General features: G+C 36.4%; 1 protein-coding gene across 5 annotated transcripts in view; it reads left to right on the plus strand.

Annotated features, from left to right (window-relative positions):
* Window positions 1-18486, plus strand: part of ADAMTS6 (ADAM metallopeptidase with thrombospondin type 1 motif 6) — a 315702-nt gene that overhangs the window by 252118 nt on the left and 45098 nt on the right. For 4 of the 5 annotated variants that reach the window (XM_046000877.1, XM_046000876.1, XM_046000879.1 and 1 more), the window contains 2 exons: window positions 6408-6571; window positions 6983-7121. In XM_046000877.1, the coding sequence (XP_045856833.1) occupies window positions 6408-6571; window positions 6983-7121 (303 nt within the window). Of the gene's footprint in view, window positions 1-6407; window positions 6572-6982; window positions 7122-7791; window positions 7881-18486 lie in introns of all 5 variants that reach the window. The other variant, XR_006817804.1, reaches the window with a different exon arrangement.

The raw sequence follows: 18486 nt of genomic DNA on the forward strand, positions 1-18486 counted from the left end.
TGCGTGGATAGAACACTTTCATGGTAAAATCAAGTTTTATAAGACCACACTGAAGAGCTAAACAAAAAATGAGTGGTTTATAACTTACTCTTCACTGGGTTAGTTATTTGATTTTTTGAAAATCAATTTTAATGAGGTATTTATATATGACAAAATGCACTTAATATAAGTATACATTTCAGGGGTGCCTGGATGGCTCAGTTGGTTAAGTACCTGCCTCTGGCTCAGGTCATGATCCCAGGGTCTTGGAATCGAGCCCAACATCGGCTCCCTCCTTTGTGGGGGTCTGCTTCTCTCTCACCCTCAGTGTTCTCTCTCTCTCTAGGTAACTAAATAAAATCTTTTAGAAAAAAGTAAGTGTACATTTCAAAGAGTATTGACAATTATATATATATGTTATAATATGTAAATATATAAATAACAAGTATTAATTACTATAAATATCTGAATTATTACTTTAAATATATATTACTATATATAAATCTATTTATATATAGATATATACCACATATTTTTATATTTATATATTTATGTGTATATATAAAACACCACAACCAAGACACAACATTTCCAGCACTTCAAAACATTCTATTATTGGCCTTTGCAGTCAATTTCCCTCAAACTCAGCCTTAGGTAAACACTAATTTCTTTTCTAACATTATGTATTTTATTTTTATTTATTCTGAAATTTCACATGAATGGGACTATAAAGTCTGTACTATTATGTCTGTTTTTTTTTTCACACAGGATGTTTTTGAGATTCAATAAGTTGAGTATATTTGAAGTTCATTCCTTTATATTGCCAAGTAATTTTCCATTGTGTGAACATACCATAATTTGTTTATGGACTCACTTGATGGATATTTGAGTCATTTACAGTGTTTGACTCTTATGAATAAAGCTTCTTTGAACACTTATAGACAAACATTGCGTAGACATATATTTTCATTTCTTATGGATTAAAAACCTAAGAGCAAAATGGCTGGTATGTACATGTTTAATTTTATAAGAAATTACTAAACTGTTTTCCAAAGTGGAGGTTATCATTTATATTCCTACAAGTACTATAGAAGAGTTTTGGTTAATTTATATTCTCGTCAATACTTGATATTATTGACCTTTTATTTTATTATTTTTTAAAGATTTTATTTACTTATTTGAGAGAGAGAGAGCTTGAGAGGGGAGAAGGTCAGAGGGAGAAGCAGACTCCCCATGGAGCTGGGAGCCTGATGTGGGACTTGATCCTGGGACTCCAGGACCATCACCTGCGCAGAAGGCAGTCGCTTAACTAACTGAGACATCCAGGTGCCCTATTGTTGACCTTTTAAATTTTACCCTTATAGATATCTTTTTTTGTGAAGTATCTCAACAAATATTTTGCCTACTTTAATTTTTTTCTCTTAATCAAATTAGGAGTTCTTTGTATATTTTAAATACGTATCTTTGCTCCAATATATATTTTATGAATATCTTTTCCAGGTCAGTGGCTTGCTTATTCCTTCTCTTAATGGGTCTTTTGATTTTCACAAAATCGAATTTATTAATTTGTTTATAGTTTATGCTTTTGTGTCTTGCCTTAGAAATTTTGCCTTCCCCAAAGTTGCAAATATTGTCTTCAATGTTTCTTCAAGAAATTATAGTTTTAGGGGGCGCCTGGTGAGTTCAGTTTAAAAAGTGTCTGACTCTTGGTTTTGGCTCAGGTCATGATCTGAGGATTATGAGATGGAGCTCTGCAACTGGCTCCACACTCAGCGCAGAATCTGGTTGAGATTCTCTCCCTCTCCTCCCTTCCCTTCAGCCCCTCCCTTCTCATTCATGCTTATTCTATCCCTCTCTCTCAAACTGAAAAAACAGTGAATTACAGTTTAGCTTTTATATTTAGATATATGACCCATTTTGAGTTCTTATATAAGGTATAAAGTAAGGGTTCAGTTTTGGGTTTTTTTCATATAGATATTCAGTTACCATAGCACCATTCGTTGAAAAGACCATCATTTCCCCCATTGAATTACCTTGACATTTCTGTTAAAGGTCATTTAAACATGAATGTATGGGTCTCTTTTTGTTCCCGTCCATTGATATATAGGTAGGTGTCTATCCTTAAATCAAAACTATGTTGTATTAATTAATAGAGTTTTCTAGTAGAATTCCAAAATAGGAAGCATTAGGTTCTCAAATGTGTTCTTCTTTCTCAAAATAATTTTTGTATATCTAGGTCCTATACATTTCTGTATGCAGTTTAAAATAAACTTGTCGGGGCGCCTGGGTGGCTCAGTGGGTTGGGCCTTTGGCTCAGGTCATGATCTCAGGGTCCTGGGATCGAGTCCTGCATCGGGCTCTCTGCTCAGCATGGAGACTGCTTCCCTCTCTCTCTCTCTACCTGCCTTTCTGTCTACCTGTGATCTCTGTCTGTCAAATAGATAAATAAAATCTATTAAAAAAAATAAAAATAAAATAAACTTGTCGATTTCTGCAAAAAGAGAGTATATGGAATGTGTAGATCAATCTGGGGAGAATTGGTATCTTAGAGATATTATCTTCCAATACATGAAAAGATTTACCGTATATTTATTTAAGTCTTTATATTTGTTCACCAGTGTTTATTTTTCAGTGTATGAGTATTGCACCCATTTTTTCTTAAATATACCATTAAATATTTCTTACTTTTTGATATTTTTCAAATATCAATGGTATTGATATTTTAATTTCATTTTTGAAAGATTTATTGTTCTGTAACAATACAATTGATTTCTTTTTGTATTGATCTCATGTCCTGTGATTCTTTCAATCCATGAGAGTGGAATGTCTTTTAGTTTGTGTTGTTTTCAGTTTCTTTCACCAATGTTTTATAGTTTTTTAGGGTACAGGTCTTTTACCTCTTTAGTTAAGATTATTCATGGGTATTTTATTCTTTCTGATGCAGTTGTAATTGGGATTATTTTCTTTCTTTCTTTTTTTTTTTAAGATCTTATTTATTTATTCATGGTGAGGGCAGGTAGACTGGCAGAGGAGGATGCAGGCTCCCCCCTGGGCAGAAAGCCTGATATAAGACTCAATCCCAGAAGACCTGAGCTGAAGACAGATGCTTAACCAACTGAGCCACCCAGGCATCCCTGGGATTGTTTTCTTAATTTCTCTTTCTGCTACTTTGTTATTGCTATATAGACACACTACCAATTTCCGGGTATTAATTCTGTATTCTGCAACTTTACTGAATTCTTTTATACTTCTGATAGTTTTTTAGTGGAGTCTGTAGGATTTTCTATGTATAGTATCATGCCATCTGCAAACAATGACACTAACTTTTCAGCTTAAGAACAACTGATTCAAAAGTTTTATGAGTTTTCCAGTTGTTTACTGTTGGAGGGCAAGTCCAATACCAGTTATCTCAACATGGAAAGAAGTGTTTATTTGATGTTTGATCCTTTAAGACAAATTTAGACTCTTCAGAAACCTCTAGTGAGACCTGGATGAGTTCTTATTCCCTTGGAAATATCCCCTTGCTTAAATCTTTTTAAAGATAAGACCACATCTAGATGAAACATTAGTATTATCAGGCTCTTCCTTCCTTTATTTAAGAAAACCTCTTTATTAGGGCACCTGGGTGGCTCACTCAGTTAGGTGTCTGAACTCCTGCTTTCACCCCAGGTCATGATCTCATAGGTCATGAGATCAAGTCCTGTGTGGGGCTCCACACTGAGTGGGGGAGTCTGCCTGGGGTTTCTCTCCCTCTGCTCCTACCCCCACTCTCTGTCTCTCACTCTTTCTAAAATAAATGAGTAAATTTAAAAAAAAAAACCAAAAAACTATTTTTATGCCATAATTTTGGATTCTTTTCCACATCAAAAGACTAAAAAATAAGAATCCTAATATCAGATTTTTCCGTTTGATAATGCTCTGTCTATAAAGTCACATCTTCCTCCCTTAGTCATTCCTTTTTAAATACTTTGTGTTTTTCTGAATTTATTATAGTACCAGCAAAAGCAAGTTAAGATCCATTCATTAAGTAGTTGAAAAAGTGGAAAGTGAGAGTTAAAATTGAAGGAGAATTCAGAGCTACTGGTGGTGGGTAGGGGAGGCTTGTTTTAATTTTTGTTTTCAATATTTCATATCATACAGTCTCAGTTGTCCTTATATAGCCAAAGTACTTTCAATGTGTTAAGTGACAGAAAACTGGTTGGCAAATCCCAAAAGATTAGTTAGATTTATTTTTGACAATTAAATGAATTTTCACAACATATCTGGAGTCAAGAAAGTACAAGTAACTTGCTAGGCAGACAGGGTTGGGAGTATGGAAATGGTATATAATATTAAGGACAAGTGGTAGAGGTCCAGAGAGTCAGAGACTCTATGTGCCATGACCTTTTTAGTGCTTTTGAGCTGCTTGTTCATCTGGCCTGAGAAAATTTTGTGTGTGCGTTTTTTAAAGGTTTTTTTGTTTTTTTTTTTAAGTGTACATGCATGTACAGGTTGAAGGGGAGAGGGAGACAGAGAGAGAGAGAAGACTGCTGAGCATGGAGCCCTGTGTGAGGTTTGATCTCACAACCCGAGGTCATGACCTGAGCTGAAACCAAGTCAGATGGTTGGCCAACTGAGCCACCCAGGCACCCCTGTGATAAAGGTTTTGAAGAAGATAGCATGTTAACAAAAAATTATGCTGACATGTTTGTCATTGTCAAATCATGATCATCATTATTAAAATTATCATCATCCTATTTATTTATGGGAGTTTTTATATAGTAGTGCTAATAGCCCTTTTTCGTATCACATATTTATAAAACTTTTTTTTATAAAACTTTTTAATACATTATTTTTCTACAGAGGTTTAAAAAGTTATGCATGCATATTTATTAAGCTTATTCTTTATAGTTTGTGAGTTTTTTTGTCATGCTTAGAAAACCTTTTCATACCCCAATATTTTTTAAGTTCTTCCATACTTTCTTTCTAGCATTTTATTGTTTAACTATGTATACATTTAAATATTTACCCATCTGGCATTTATTCTTTCTCTCTTTTCTAAATTTTGTTCTTATTCAGGTGAAATTGATATAATGTAGAATTTAATAATTTTTAAAAGATTTTATTTATTTATTTATTAAAGATTTTATTTATTTATTTGACACAGAGAGAGAGAGATCACAAGTAGGCAGAGATGCAGGCAGAGAGAGGGGAGGAAGCAGTCTCCCTGCTGAGCAGAGAGCAGGATACTGGCCTCCATCCCAGGACCCTGAGATCATGACCTGAGCCTAAGGCAGAGGCTTAACCCACTGAGCCACCCAGGCGCCCTATTTATTTATTTTGAAAGAGAGAGTATACAGAGAGGGGGGCCAAAGGGAAAGAATCTTTTCTTTTTTTATTTTATTTTATTTTTTATTTTTTTTAAAGATTTTATTTATTTATTTGACAGAGAGAGAGATCACAAGTAGATAGAGAGGCAGGCAGAGAGAGAGGAGGAAGCAGGCTCCCTGCGGAGCAGAGAGCCTGATGCGGGGCTCGATCCCAGGACCCTGAGATCATGACCTGAGCCGAAGGCAGCGGCTTAATCCACTGAGCCACCCAGGTGCCCCAGAATCTTTTCTTTTTTTTAAATTTTTTATTTATTTCTTATTTTTTTATAAACATATAATGTATTTTTATCCCCAGGGGTACAGGTTTGTGAATCGCCAGGTTTACACACTTCACAGCGCTCACCATAGCACATACCCTCCCCAATGTCCATAACCCCCCACCCCCTCTCCCAACCCCCCAACCAGCAACCCTCAGTTTGTTTTGTGAGATTAAGAGTCACTTATGGTTTGTCTCCCTCCCAATCCCATCTTGTTTCATTTATTCTTCTCCTATCCCCCAAGGGGAAGAATCTTAAGCACCCTCTGTGCTGAGCATGGAGCCCAATATAGGACTCAATGTCAGGACTCTAAGATCATGACCTGAGCTGAAATCAAGAGTCAGACGCTTAACTATGTCACCCAGGTGCCCTGGGTTTATTTCTTCACTGTTTTGGCTCCATTTTTCTGTCTGTCTATGTGCTAGTACCACAAGTCCACTTCATCTTATATCCATATAATTATAATTTTAAATTTTAGTCAAGAAAGTCTGCTCCCTACTCTTATTCTTATCCCCAATTATTGCTTTTCTTGTAATTTCCCTTGCTGGTTCCATGTGTTTATTCCTCCAGATAAAACTTGCATTTCTTTTTATTACTATCATCAATAAATACTTAATATCTTCCTGGCATTCACATGCAAAATTACCATGTTAATTTGTACTTAAGCAAATGGCTAAGAATCCTATCTCCAAGTAGAAATGAAATGGATACTCATTGCACACTCCAGTGCAGTTAATAAGTGACATTTTGGTAAATGAAGTTTTACACATTTTTAGATAGACTGTGATTTTTTTTTTTTTAGCTTTGAAATCTGAAGGAGATGATTACTATATTAATGGTGCCTGGACTATTGACTGGCCTCGGAAGTTTGATGTTGCTGGGACTGCTTTTCATTACAAGAGACCAACTGATGAACCAGAATCTTTGGAAGCTCTAGGTCCCACCTCAGAAAATCTCATTGTCATGGTAAATGTGTCTTTGCCACTTAAGTTTTTCCATTTGTAATCTGCTTGTGAGGTACAGAGGGGCAAGCTTTACAGGTAGTGATATTAAGGTTAATAAAGGTAAAATGGTTTACCCAAGAGTATCAAATCTGTGTAAGGTTAAGGCCATATTGCTCCTTCCATATGACTGATCTTTTCAATGCCTGCTTAAATAGTATTTTTATAACCAAACAAGGCGTTTAAGAGAAATGATTCTAAATTGCCCATGAAAATGGAAGGAGAAAATTCAATATCATTGCGTGTGTTCTACAAGTTATCTTAAATTTCCTACAAGACTTACTTTATGATATTTTCTTCTTCAAAAGAAGTAATAAATATTTGAATAAAGCCTCATTGTATTTTAATTATCTTCACCAGTTGTTTTCAATGGCAGGTTCTGCTTCAGGAACAGAATTTGGGAATTAGGTATAAATTCAACGTTCCCATCACTCGGACCGGCAGTGGAGACAATGAAGTTGGCTTTTCATGGAATCATCAGCCTTGGTCAGAATGCTCAACTACTTGTGCTGGAGGTAAGACACACACTAGGCAGCCCACCCAGAGGGCAGATGGAAAACAAAACATATTCTGAGCTATGCTTTGTGTTTGCGAAAGAAGCTAATTGGAAACATTTCTTGCAGGTTTGCTTCAAGCTGTAATTTAGCAAAAGAAACTTTGCTTTAATTATATTATATTCCATTTGTCTTTAACCTCATGTAATTTGTACAGATTTGTTGGTAAAATACATCTTGGCACAATGAGTGTCTCTGCTGGTGCTTCTCCCAAGACTATCTTGAAGGTGGGCTGTTTGCTTTTCGTGAACACATTCTTGGTAAAGAACATCATGAGTTTTAAATAAGAAAATGAGCAAGAATCAGACGGCACAGATGCAACTTCTTGTAATGGGGGATGAGAATGTATGTCTGTGTGTTTGCGTGTTTGTGTTTGTGTGCTTGTGTGTTTCCCACAAACCTATTCAAACTCCCTTCTCCAGCCATCACAGTTAAGGGGCTATATACTGGGATACTACGATAACTCCTGGTGTCTGGGTCTCCGGGTTAATGGTGTATGCTGACCCCATTATAGTCCCTCAGAGAGGTAGCTGCTAGGCGGTGGTTGGTGATGTGTTGGTTGTCCCATGTGCGTTTTTCATGGGTGCCTTTTCCCCACAATTTACTCTATTCCTAATCCTCCTCCCTCTAGTGGCCACCAATGCAATTCTTTACCTCTGGCTGGGAGAGCAGGACAGTTGGCTTCCTTCAAAGCCAACACCCTTGCTGCTGCATGGACTGGTGAGTAGAAGTGCTGTGCAAGCAGCATCTTCCTTCTCTCTGGAGACTAAATGCATCGCCTCCACCGTACACCTTGGTCCCAATAGGCAAGGAAACAAACCTATCCCTCAGGCCTAGTCTTGCTTAGAGCACCTCACCATTCCAAAAGCAAAGATTCATTTTGAATAGTGATATTTAGAACGGGAGAAATAGAAATAAGGTGAACCATCCCATTTTACCCCATTTCCAGTGTATTAACTATTTTCCCTTTCTAAACTGCTCAGAAATATATGATTGGACATGGCCTTTATCCTATCTTGTCTTGTACTCATTGAATTTCTAAAGTCCTCTGATTCTTGAGGCTCGAATATTTTCACAGAAATGAATATTATATAATATTCAGTATTTTTAGAATCATTCACAAATAAATCGTTGATTAGCTACTCCAACTTTAGTAGTAAACATGATATAAAACATCAAAAAAGCAAATTAATAATACTGTCTTGTCCTGTGTGAAGTGTCATGAGATATGGTTATATATAATTTGTGGCATATTTTATTTTATTTTTAAAAAGATTTTATCTATTTATTTGACAGAGAGAGAGAGAACACAAGTAGGCAGAGAAGCAGGCAGAGAGAGTGGGGGAAAGTAGGCTCCCTGCTGAGCAGAGAGCCCAATGCAGGGCTCAACCCCAGGACCCTAAGATTGTGACCTGAGCCAAAGGCAGAGGCTTAACCCACTGAGCCACCCAGGTGCCCCAATTTGTGGCATATTTTTAAAAGATCTCTAATTCCAATCCATTTTATGTGTGAAATGGCTAGTGATTTCTAATGTAAAGTGTTAAAAACTGTAAGACATTGCTATATATTTTAATAAAATAAAGAATATTTGAAACTAATTGTTCAAATGAATGCCACTGTATTATATTTTAGTGGCATTTATACATATATATTTCTCTGTTCCAATTAAATTCATTTTACTCAAGCTACAAATTAACTTATCTCTTTCACATACCAAAAAAGAAAAAAAGCCTTCATGACAACAGTACATACATAATTCAGGCTCTGAAGTATAAGGTAGGATAAACTTATTAAGGAAGAGTCAAAATAAAGTTTAGGAAATCTAATGAGGAAAGTCTAAATGTTGAGGAAGGGAATGTTGGAGAAGGGAAGGCTGAGGGGAAGTATATTAGTATCTTCAAGTCTGTGACAGAATGTTGAATGAGAAATTCTTAGTGCCTGTACATCTTTGTACTAAAAATTGCTATATTTGGGGATGGTTTAGATACAGTGTTGTCTGAGGCCAAGGAGGGATTAAGCGAATTCTCAGTGTTCCTTCTAACCCTATGATTTTTTGTTCAAAACGGAGATAGTCTGACAAATAGGGCGGGTGTTAGGTGCATGAGAACTGAATTTAGAAGAAAAGCTGTGATTGTATTAAAGATATATGAAAAGCCTAAAGGAGTGTTTTCCATAACACTCGCATTGGGCAATCATAATATAAAAATGATTTCTTGTGGTAGAGAATAAAATATAAAGAAAAGCAAGGATAGAGAAAACCCCCTGGAAGGAGAATTTTCTCTGTTGTTTAGACTTTTTCCCTCTGTCCTGGAGCTTACTGATTGTAGATATTTGAAACTGGAATTTTGCTCAGTTGTACGTGATTATGACAACAGGTATGAAGTAGTCTTGAGGCCATTGTCTTCTCTGGAAGAGAGATGTATAGTGCTTGGAAGTCAGCAGGGATAGTGTGAGGAGCTGCCATTCGGGTGGCTTGGTAAATGGTTCTCAAAGTGTGGCCACTGCACTGGCAGCATCAGCATCACCTGAGAATTTATTAGAAATGCTACTTTGGGGACCCCATCTCAGATCTACAGAAGAGAAAATCTGGGTGGGCTTCAAAAGTCTGTTTTAAATAGCTCTCCAGGTGATTGTGATGCTTGCTCAAGTTTGAGTACTAATGGTTGGTTGACAGAGAAACTGAAACCTGGAGACATGGAATTTCTGTCCTCCTGACTGACATCTGTGCATCTCTCTAGACTCACTCTGCACCCGGAACAATACCTAGAGTATATTAGGTACTCAATAAATATTTATAGATGAGTGGGTGAGCAAAAGGAATTAATTATTTTGGCAATTATTTACCTGTGCTAGTTTTTCTCCAGTGTAGGAAGTAAGAGTTTAGAATTGTTAATATTCTTAGGAGGTACAGCAGTTTTTAATTGGGATAAAGTCAGTTCTTAATCGGGATATTTCACTCTCATCTTTCCAGGGCGGTGCTAGGTGTCTTGAGGACACCAAAGTTTTTTAAAATGGAAAAAGAGAAAACAAGAAAGATCTCAAAGAACTCTCTGTTGCAATCTCACAAGACTCTTCAGTGATCTCACCTATTACTCTCCTGCATATGTTTTATTAGTGGCAAATAACAAACTATGAGTTTGGGAGCAATGTTGATAGCTTTCTCTTATGATATCTCTTAAGATAAGAAGTTTTGAGATTGTTTTTCTGTTGCTTAGCAGACCCAATGACAAATCTTATGCTGCAGGAAATATTGCTGGTGATTCAGTCTAAGTAATGGTCTTTTCTCTGAGTAAGTGATGAAACACTTCCGTAGCCTGAATAAGAACATTGAGATGCTGTGGGGTGTTGTCTTTAGGATAAATGTGATTTTTAAGATACAGTTGTGATCTTCCTCTGAGAGACATGCAGGCCCAATTTATTAAAACTTGACTATTTTCTGAACCACTGTTAACTCCTACTAGAGTTTTGTTTCTTTATTCCTTATCCAGAGTGTTATATGCTCTGTGATTTATCTGATTCTCAAATTTATATACTACCACTGGATTCATGATTAATGTGTTAATTGATAAAGCTTGGCTGGGTAAAGAGAATTATATTATTTTTGAAAACAAAGCTTTAGGAATTTTTTTTTTTAAGATTTTATTTGTTTATTTGACAGACAGAGATCACAAGTAGGCAGAGAGGCAAGCAGAGAGAGAAAGGAGGAAACAGGCTTCCCGCCGAGCAGAGAGCCCGATGTGGGGCTCCATCCCAGGACCCTGAGATCATGACCTGACCTGAAGGCAGAGGCTTTAACCCACTGAGCCACCCAGGTGCCCCAGGAATTTTTTTAAAGTAGTAATTTAGGCCACTGTGTCTTTGCACTGCAACTTTTAAAGTTTCAAATAACAAATACTGTGTATTTTCCTTTGATATTAGTCATACATACTCACTTTTTACTCACTTTGGCTGGATCTGAGGTCCTCAGATTTTAACATCAGAATTGCCTGGATGTTTTATTCAAATAAGATTGCTAGGTTTTGTCTCCAATTTCAGATTCAGTAGGTCTGGGATAGACGCAAAGAATTTGCACTTTTAAGGTGTCCAGGATGCTGGTGCTAGTGGTTCAGAAACTATACTTTGAGAAACACTGGGCTAGACACTTAGATTTCATAAAGTAAATGCCTATTAAAACAAAGCGGTAAAATTTAGGTAATAATCCATATTACAGTTATAATCTACATTACAGCTAGTCTTTTTAATGACAAATGGTTCTACAGCTCAGCTACGTAATACTAAATAAAATGTTATAGTTTATAGAACATTTCCTGGTACCCTGTTACATTTGATCATCATCAATAGCACCATGAGCCTAGGCATTACTATTATTATCCCTATTTTGTACACAAAACCCAAGTGAGGTAACTTCCTAAAATCAAGACTTAGAAATTAAGTGTTTAATGATTTTTATTTTTTTTATTTTTATTTTTTTTAAAGATTTCATTTATCTATTTGACAGAGAGATTACAAGTAGTCAGAGAGGCAGGCAGAGAGAGAGAGGGAGGAAGCAGGCTCCCTGCTGAGCAGAGAGTCCGATGCGGGGCTCGATCCCAGGACCCCGAGATCATGACCCGAGCCAAAGGCAGAGGCTTAACCCACTGAGCCACCCAGGCGCCCCGTTTAATGATTTTTTAAATGTAGCAGTCTCTCTTAATAAATATGGTCCTTTACCTTGAACAGAGCATTTCCACAAGTTGACAACCTCCATAGAGCAACATGATAAATCCCTACTAAAAAAATCTCCTTCACTAGTTTGAAATTTTATTTTTTCAAATGCTTTACCTAAAGCCAGTGGTTCTTAATTTTGGTTATACATTGGAATCACCTGGAGAACTTGGAAAAAATTCTGATGATTGGGCCTGCACCCCAGAAGTTCTGATATAATTTGTCAGGAGTATGGCCTGGGCATCAGATTTTTAAAAACTCCCTAGGTGATTCCATCATGCGGCCAAGGTTGGGAAGTCCTGCCATTGAGGCTGATGGAAAGTTTTTTAGTATTCAGATAATTTACATTCAGATACAAAAGCCATTGGTAGTATTAACTCACATTTCTGTTGCTAATTAATTACTAGTTAAATAATGCAAATATTAATGAGATTTATTTATAAGTATTTGGGGTGGAAAAGTAGAATAGGACATCAGCATAGGGAATGAAAAATGTAGTAGAATGCCAATTAATTTAATCATTTTGTTTAGTGTGGCCTTCAGCCTTGGACATGCCTTTAGAAAGCTCTTTTTCAGTTTATTTACATGCTCTCTTTACCTAATGGATCACTTATAAGCATCTAATCAATGTTTTTGAAACTGACTGAAACTATTAAGTATCGCTTCTTAACCTTTTCACTAAGACCTAATGAAATTGTGCTAAGTACAAAGTTCTCCCTCTAATTTCAAATTTCTGTGGTACTTAAGGGAGTTATAATGAATAAGTAGTTATAAACTCAACCAAGTTTAATTTAAACATACAAGTCAGAGGCACATGGCTCCTGCTTTAACTCACCATTTGCAAAAACTGATAACTTTTTTTTCTCTTTGTGACATGGTTCTAGAGGAAGTCATCTATTGTTTTAGGAAATTTTGTTTCATTAGGAAATGAGTTTTTGCAAAATGCAGTAGTATTCATGATTAATTTCTTTCCCTACGGGCTGGCTGTGCTCTCATTTCCAATCATTTAAACCGTTTTCTTTCCTCCCTCACCCCTCCTCTTATCTGATGCAACCCATAGGCTTTAAAGCAAAGCTTTCCAAAGCTAATTAACTGAGAGTCACTGCACAAGTCACTGCACTGTTGCGTTCAAGTTTATACCTGTTCTGTTAAAAAGAAAGTCTTAAGAATGCTTTATTTGTGATGCAAAGAAAAGTCAGAAATACATAAATATTTTACATGTATTTTTTTTAAATTTATGCTCTAAATATAATCTTTGACCTGCAATTGCCTCTTTTGACACCAGCTGATGATTTTCTCTAAATTTTTTTTCTAAGGTTTTCTTTATCTTTGTATAGAAGTACAAAAATTGCATAGAAAAGAACTCAATTTTGTCAGGTTTCTGCTGACAAATCTTAGCATCTCTTTGTTGAACATTGCCTGGCAGCTCAGAGAGAAAAAGATAAGTTAAAACTATAGTTACATTGAGAAGGAGAAGGGAGAAGACAGTTTTATTTTTAGAGACAATTTTGATTTTATTTGAAGACCAAAGTACAGATTTTTTTCATATATATATATACTATGGGGTTATTCAGGAATGTTTCCAATCAATTGTTTTTGACCACTTAAAATTTTATCATTAGTTTTTATTTTACATTTACATAGTCTAATTAATTTTTCTTGTATGTTTCATGCTTATTTAGATGGTTATTTTATTTCTTTTTCTTCCCTGGGTGTCATCTTGGGCTGTGTGTTTGTATGTGTGTATATTTGTGTGTGAATAACATACAAACTTAAAAGATATTCTGTGTGTTTCTTCTGTCTAGCTAGGACAAAATTTTTTTTTTAATTCACTCTTTTTGCGATTTCACCTGATTCATCTGGATTCTTATACATATTGGAGCTGGTTTCCTTCTTTCTTTTTTTTTTTTTAAAGATTTTATTTATTTATTTATTTATTTGACAGCGAGAGAGAGAGAGAGAGAGAGAGATCACAAGTAGGCAGAGAGGCAGGCAGAGAGAAAGAGGGAAGCAGGCTCCCTGCCGAGCAGAGAGCAGAGAGCCCGATGTGGGACTCGATCCCAGGACCCTGACATCATGACCTGAGCCGAAGGCAGAGGTTTAACCCACTGAGCCACCCAGGTGCCCTGGAACTGATTTCTATTCTTTAATATTTTTAGGATGCTTTATATAGTTTCCGACTACTATTTTGCATTTTCCTGATGTGGGCCCATATTTTTCAAACTGTACCACGGTGCCCCAGAACACTGCAGCAAATTCACAAAAGATACAGCAGAATGTTCTACGTTTTCAATGGAAACACAGTGACATTGGTCATTTACCACAACAATTATTACTAAGTTGTTTGGACCTAACTACTTAATAAGTAAAACTCTTAGAGAGAGAGATATATATATATATATATATATATATATATATATTTTTTTTTTTTTTTTTTTTTTTTTTCCCCTGCCTAGGAGGGCTGTGAAAAAATTACTGAGACATTAAGGGTATCATGAACCAGGAAAGTTTGAGAACTCTAGATTTAAGGTAAAATGAGTATCATTAAAGTAGATAAAAATTAGTCATTTCCCTGTCTTCCAATAGATGTTGAAATTCATTTCATAAAAGGAAAAAAATGCATATAAACTCCTTAATCAGGGTCCTGGTAATGTTCAGAATTTAAAATCAGAGCCTCTTCTGTGCTTCCAATTAAGGAACTAGAGGTCTTGAATACTCTGTAAACCTTTCCTTCATATTTTCATTAAGTTTTCCTTCTTTTGTGTCCTGAGTATGTTTCCTTCCCTCATCTCTGTTAGTTCAGTTTAAGATTGGTGAGTGATTAAAGCAAAGAAGAAGAAGAAGGAGAAGGAGAGGAAGAGGGGGTGGGAGAGGGAGAAAGAAAGAAAGAAGAAAAAATACCCTAAATATGTAAAAGAGAAGTGATAGCGAATTTTTCTTTGTAATTAACTACCTAAAAAGTTTATGTAATAATCTACACTATTCCATTTATTTTATTTTATTTTAGATTTTATTTTTTTGAGAGAGGGAGCAGGAGCAGGGAGGAAAGGGAGAGAGAGAGGGGGAAGCAGGCTCCCTGCTGAGTAGAGAGCTCAATGTGGCGCTCAATCCCAGGACTCTGGGATCATGACCTGAGCCTAAGGTAGATGTGTAACTGACTGAAGCACCCAGGCACCCCTACACTATTCCGTTCATTAATGACATAATTTTCAAGTTATTTTAATAAATCTGTCATGCAGATTGTTTTGGCCTGTTTAAAAAGTTGGATATTTCTACATTGTTTCTATGGAATATATGTTATATATTTCATTTTTGAAAATGACACAACACAAGAATAATGTGCACTTAAAAGTACAGCAGTTTGGGGTGCCTGGGTGGCTCAGTTGGTTAAGCGTCTTTGGCTCCGGTCATGATCCCGGGATTGAATTCCACATCAGACTCCCTGCTTAGTAGTGAGCCTGCTTCTCCCTCTCCCCCTGCTCATTCTCTCTCTCTCTCTCAAATAAATCAAATCTTCAGGGGGAAAAAAAGGTATAGTAATTCCATTACAACAAAACAATTTTAAAATTGTCTTTTAAAGGTAATTATTAGAAAAAATATAATACAATCTTTAGGTTTATACTAATACCTGACTGAAAGAAAACATCTCTCATAGTACCAGATAAAACAGGTAAATGCCTTACATTTTCACAGATGTCCTTTTAATTTCTTCACTAATTCTAAAATACCTAACATCTTTTTAAAAGATTTTATTTTCGAGGTGCCTAGGTGGCTCAGTGGGTTAAACCTCTGCCTTTGGCTCAGGTCATGATCTCAGGGTCCTGGGATCAAGAACTGCACCAGGCTCTCTGCTCAACAGGGAGCTCTCTCTCTCTGCCTACCTCTCTGCCTACTTGTGATTCTCTCTGTCAAACAAATAAGTCAATAAATCTTTTTAAAAAATTATTTTTTTTTTAATTTATTTATTTGACAGAGAGAGATCACAAGTAGACAGAGAGGCAGGCAGAGAGAGAGAGAGAGGGAAGCAGGCTCGCCGCTGAGCAGAGAGCCTGATGCGGGACTCGATCCCAGGACCCTGAGATCATGACCCGAGCCGAAGGCAGTGGCTTAACCCACTGAGCCACCCAGGTGCCCCTAAAAAATTATTTTTAAGTAAACTCTACACCCAACTTGGGGCTCAAACTCACTACTCTGGGATCCAGAGTCATAGGCACTACTAACTGAGCCAGCTTGGCACCCCAAGCTACCTAAGATTTTTAAAATCACTAATAATGGTCAATTCACAGTATTAATGAACTAACAGAATGTGCTTCAAACAAACAAGTGTTTTCAGAGTCTCTTATAGACACAATAATAATATGTAATATGTATTACAACTTATAAAGTATACACTGTAATTTTGATACAAATTCAGAGTGGAGGAGCCCCAAAATGGGGCAGAGAGAAGAAAACAAAATCCAGTTGTTTTTCAAGATTGAAAGTAGACTTGATTGAAATCAAGTATGAAAGACATAAAATGGTCAAATCTTATAACTAAGTTAACTTCTCATTGATTTAGGACTTACCATCCATAAGTTACTTTCAGATTTAAGTAAAAAATAACAGATGGAAATTTTAGTTTGAATAATTAGGAGCACTTTACTCATTGCCATTTATTTCCCTTTGAAGAAATATAGTTATATAGTTAGTTTTTAAGGAAAATTCCCTGCAAAAGATCCTTTCTGTTTGAAGTTACACAATGTACTATTGTTTGAAACTATGAGCGTCATTTTACATTTGATTCCTGTATACACCAACTTAGACATAAAATAGATCACTGTGATATTTTTAATAATACAAGCCCCTCATAAAAAGTGACTTGAGTTTAGAAAAATAAAGATTTATATTCATCTGTGTTTGTTGTTCCCAGATTTTCTCTTTGGTCTTTGAAATGTAAAATAATTGTAGGACTAGACAAGCTCTATCATTGCTCTGCGCATGGCTTTCCCCATTCACTTCTCCTGTATTCCCTTCTTTTAGGTCATTTTCAATGTTGGGAAGTAAGAGTGCCCTGTAATATATGGGTTAGCTGTGCCAGGCATTATAGCAGGGCACCTGTAAACATCTCAGCTCTGGATAGCCTTGTCTCTGTAGCCCTCAATGGCACTGGCTTAGTTTTCATACATGGCCTGAAGAAGAGCAACTGCTCTAGGCAACTCATGCTTTTGGTTGGTTCACACTTCTGGAGGAAATGTTTGCTCATTTGTTTGTCTATAATAATTATTTCTATTTATCTTTTTACTTAAGCATGTGGCTTCCCTTATATAATACACTTAAAATTGTTTTTGGAATTCTCTGTGCATTTTCAATATTATTTAAGCTTTCTAACTTCTTTTAAAAAGTCTTATATAGGGGGTGCCTGGATGGCTCAGTGGGTTAAAGCCTCTGCCTTTGGCTCAGGTCAGGATCCCAGAGTCCTGGGATCAAGCCCTGCATGGGGCTCTCTGCTCAGCAGGGAGCCTGCTTCCTCCTCTCTCTCTGCCTGCCTCTCTGCCTGCTTGTGATCTCTGTCTGTAAAATAAATAAATAAAAATTAAAAAAAAAAGTCTTACATATGAAAGTTTGGTGTGGTAACCTGATTTTTTTTCTTACTGTTTACTCCTGCATATTTTCGCTTGCATTTTCTCTGATGTTAGGATGTATAGCTGAAGGCAAGAAGTCTCTGCTGACCCCAACCTTTCCCCTGATACTATTTTCCTTCCTGTTTCGTCTTATTTCTATTGCTTTAGAGATTTTATTCTTCCCTAACATGATCAGGGCCTGCATACATGTTCGCTCGCTGAAAAACTTGGGTAAGGCTGAAAGCAAAATTTAAGTGCATTAAATGATTTGTGTGTCACAGGTCATGTTTCACTTCACAAACATTTTGTCCTAAATAGCACTTTTAACAGTCATAACATTATGCATCTTTCAAAATACATAACGTCCTTTTGGGGAAAAAATTAACCCTTTTTATTTTGTTTTTTTTTTTTAAACCTTTTTAAATGCAAACATAATCCCAATTTTATGGGAACTTCTGATATTACTATTCCCATGTTTCTTTTGAGTATATTAGTAAGCTATACAGCTTTTTTATAACTCAAATCTGAAATATTTGCTCTTTGGTTCTAAGAAAGTCGCTGGTGCTATCTATAGTTAGAAGAAAAGCCTTGGGGATGCCTAGGTGGCTTAGTCAGTTAAGACTCTGTCTTCAGGGGTGCCTGGGTGGCTCAGTGGGTTAAGCCTCTGCCTTCGGCTCAGGTCATGATCTCAGGGTCCTGGGATCGAGCCCCACGTCGGGTTCTCTGCTCAGCAGGGAGCCTGCTTCCCTTCCTCTCTCTCTGCTTGCCTCTCTGCCTGCTTGTGATTTCTCTCTGTCAAATAAATAAATAAAATCTTTAAAAAAAAAAAAAAAAAGACTCTGTCTTCAGTTCAGGTCATGATCTCAGGGTCCTGGGATCGAGCCCCATGTTGGAGTCCTCATTCAGGGGGGGAGTCTGCTTCCCCCTCTCTTTGCCCCTCTCCCTACACAAACTGCTCTCTCTCAAATAAACAAATAAAATCTTAGAAAGAAAGAAAGAAAAAAGAAAAAGAAAATAAAATG

Source organism: Meles meles, chromosome 3 (assembly GCF_922984935.1).
Source record: "Meles meles chromosome 3, mMelMel3.1 paternal haplotype, whole genome shotgun sequence".
NCBI lineage: Eukaryota > Metazoa > Chordata > Mammalia > Carnivora > Mustelidae > Meles > Meles meles.